Source organism: Cynara cardunculus (assembly GCF_001531365.2).
Source record: "Cynara cardunculus var. scolymus isolate 2C chromosome LG 11, CcrdV1, whole genome shotgun sequence".
NCBI classification, from domain to species: Eukaryota; Viridiplantae; Streptophyta; class Magnoliopsida; order Asterales; family Asteraceae; genus Cynara; species Cynara cardunculus.
The window spans coordinates 15,449,770-15,453,109 of record NC_037538.1 but is presented as its reverse complement, the minus strand read 5'-3'; the positions used below and the strand labels follow the sequence as shown (position 1 = coordinate 15,453,109).

Here is a 3,340-nt window from a genome sequence, read left to right as displayed (position 1 = left end):
TATACTATATTACAAAGTATTTGATAAAAAAATTTAAAGTCTATTTTTTATGCGCGAAGTACTGTTTATTAATACATATTATTTAAAATTCAAAATTACAAGTAAATTGTGCGTAAGTACAACTTATTAAAGCTCTATGTTTGAATTCGTGTAACTAGCTGCAGATAAACATAATCAAATACATGATAAACTCCTCAATTAAATATAATCAGGATAATCGTTGAATTCTAACATATTACTTAATGATTATCGTTATAAAAAATTATATTATTAAACCTAAATTATATTACTTTGATACGTTAAATTAAATTATAATAAATATTTTGAATTAAAGAAATTACAAAAAAAAACTATAATTTTTAAACAGTTAATTTGATATTAATATTGATATATTCTTTTTCAAAATTTTATAATATTTTCAAATTTATATTTTATTCAAAAATAAAAAATTATCGTTTTACCAAAACCACATAAAACCGAATACCGACATAGATAAAGAATAAAACAAAACATTGAAATCGAGATATGTCTCTATACATTACACGAGTATCCTGCTAGTAATAAAAAAATGTATTATGTTTGGTAATTGTTCCAAAAGAATACTTTATTACATGTATCAAATATTTTAATAATATAGTTAATGTATTAATCTTTGAAATAGACAAGTTGTTTGAAGTTGAATAACGTCTTTTCAGAGATTTTGATTCTCAATAATAAATTTTTTTATTATTGAAAATTCTCTAAAAACAAAATTAAGGGCAAAACGTCGATGTTTTTAACCGGGTTCTCTTTATTAATGATGTTTTTCGATCAAGATGTTCTCTCCTCCTCCGTTTGGGCTCTCGCTTGAATCGGAACCTTTATGCATTGGTAGGCTTTTGACTTAATCTAATAGCCTACGTATACCTATCGGGCGCCAATAAAAGAGAGAGTTTGCGCATGGGCTCATCATCTGATACAGAACCGATGCGAAAGGGAGAAGCAAAGCGGGGATTGAGAGCTTTCAAGAACTAGTGGAAAGGAAAGACTTGTTCAGATTATGAACACCCAATTGGATTTGTCAAAAACGAGTTGACGACTACAGGGGAAGCAATAGGTTACTTCCGGGTAGTAATGGCCAAAAACCGGTCCCGGGCCGGGCCCAATCGGTCCCTAGATTTCTCATAACCAGCCATAACCGGTCTCGGTCGAAAAAATTGAGCCCGGTCAAGCTTTATTGTAACCGGTTATGAGCCGCCAGTCCCGGTCCTAGTTCCAACCGGTCTCGGTCATTAAAAAATAATTATTTTTTTAATGATATATATTTTAATACATTATAAAATTTGTAATTGAGTCACTCAAATACATTTTAAAAATACGTTTTATTATAATTAAAATTACATTGTCTTACAAAATATAGCGAGAAACCGATAATTGTGAACGTTTTTTGCGTTTTTTACAAATTGAGAACTTGGTATGTAAATCCTTCAACCAAGACACTTATATATAGTGTTTAGAAAGCAAAAAATACAAAAAAAAGATATTCGATCAAAATTATATAATTCAAAAAAAACATATATTCAAAATTATATAATCATTTGCTACGATATTCGATCAAAATTATATAATTCAAAAAAAACATATATTCAAATATGTTTAAAAAAAAACACATCGACACTTTGATCTATATGTGTTTCTATGCCTAAGTATCAACAAGAATTTTGGGGTCCGTTATCTTCGATTATTTCATCTGAGCATGCACGGCTCGACTTTTATTCAGCTCCAAGTAACACGATAAGAGTGTCGAACTTGTCGCGATAAGCACCAGTATCCCCGAGCCAACGTATACACCATTCTTCACAAGGTAACATTTGCCGTCCACCCACCCTTCTCCATATACTTGTCTCTGGTTCATCGTCGTTGCCGTTCCCACTAAAATCGTCACAATAAAAAAACTCATCCTGCAAAAGGGACGAGGTTAGAAATTCCGTTTAACAAACACTAGATTTTACTATTTCATTCACTGGACACTTGTATAATTTCAACGGTTGTGCGTGTATTTAATTCAAATCCTACATCGCAATATTACTGAGTGAGCTACTAGAGATACGTTAATAAGCAAATGATAGGAATTTTTTTATATTAATCTGGATATCCAACCCGCTATGCGAGCCGACTAATCTCAGGGCAACCACCTGTTAAAGCAAGCAGGTAACCCGGAGTCACCGCATTTGAACCTCCGTGGCCACAAGGAGATTTTTGTTCCTTCTTGGATTTGAACTTGGGACCTCCAGACACTTTTGACATTTGAAGTCAAGCTCAAACTAATCAGGCACCACCCCTTGGTTAATGATAGGAATTTCACACATTTGGATATGGCTTTTTATAGGAATGTCTCTAAACTCTCTAGAGAACGACACGGTTGACGATATATTCACAATTTCTAAAGAAGAGAGCAATAAACCGTCAAAGTTGAACCAATAAAAATTGGCACTGAACAAACACGTACATATATGACACCTTTATAATAGAATTTGTGAAATACCAGCATACGGAAGAACACGAATCTGAAATAATAACATTTTTTAATGATGACGTTTTTGTTTCTAAAAATAGAATGTCATTATCTTTTAGGATTTGTATATGTGACGTAGTTTAAGAAATATGTACGTGATGTATATGTTGAGATTAAATTAGGGGGGGTTTGGAATTGCTTATAAAAACAACTAATTGACTTATTCCGGTGTGGTACCGGTAATAAACACTTTTGAGTGTTTGGATAAACAACTTATTCCGGAGCCAAGCCGGTAATAAGAAGTTTTTAAAGAAGTTAAACTCTTCTGACTTATAACAAGTTGATAAATGTTTTTATAGAAAAACATAAGTTATTTCAAATAAGCAATCACAAACACCTCCTAAATAACGCATTTTGAAACTGCTAAATTACTATTTTTATTTGGTAATTTTCAATAATGAAAATACTATGAATGAAAACAAATTGATAAATGAAGTTACTAATAAATATATGTAAATATATATATTTAATGTTTTCTTAATTGTTTAATTAACAATAGAATTATAACGTGGTTTGTAACTGATATAGAAATATAAATAGGGTATTCTAACGCCACCCCCTGCTACTTCTTTCACCCTACTCTTTCTATACCCCACTTATATGAAATAATAAAATAATTAAAATTTATTTATTTTATTTTTCAATTTTAACCCTTTAATATTTTTAGTTTTAACCCTTCAACTTTTTAAATGCTTTCATATTATATCCTCCAGGTTTTTTTATCTATATTATAATTACATATATTAATTAACTAATATTATTATTAATTAATTAAGTATTAAGGAT

At 30.3% G+C, this 3,340-nt stretch overlaps 1 protein-coding gene across 1 annotated transcript in view; it reads right to left on the bottom strand.

The window, feature by feature from the left end:
• Positions 1–1,594: 1,594 nt before the first annotated feature.
• The window catches only part of LOC112521991, a 3,672-nt gene continuing 1,926 nt past the window's right edge, over positions 1,595–3,340 (bottom strand). The window contains exon 3 of the mRNA XM_025131027.1: positions 1,595–1,940. Coding sequence (XP_024986795.1) covers positions 1,721–1,940 — 220 coding nt within the window. The 3' untranslated portion in view covers positions 1,595–1,720. The remainder of the gene's footprint in view (positions 1,941–3,340) is intronic.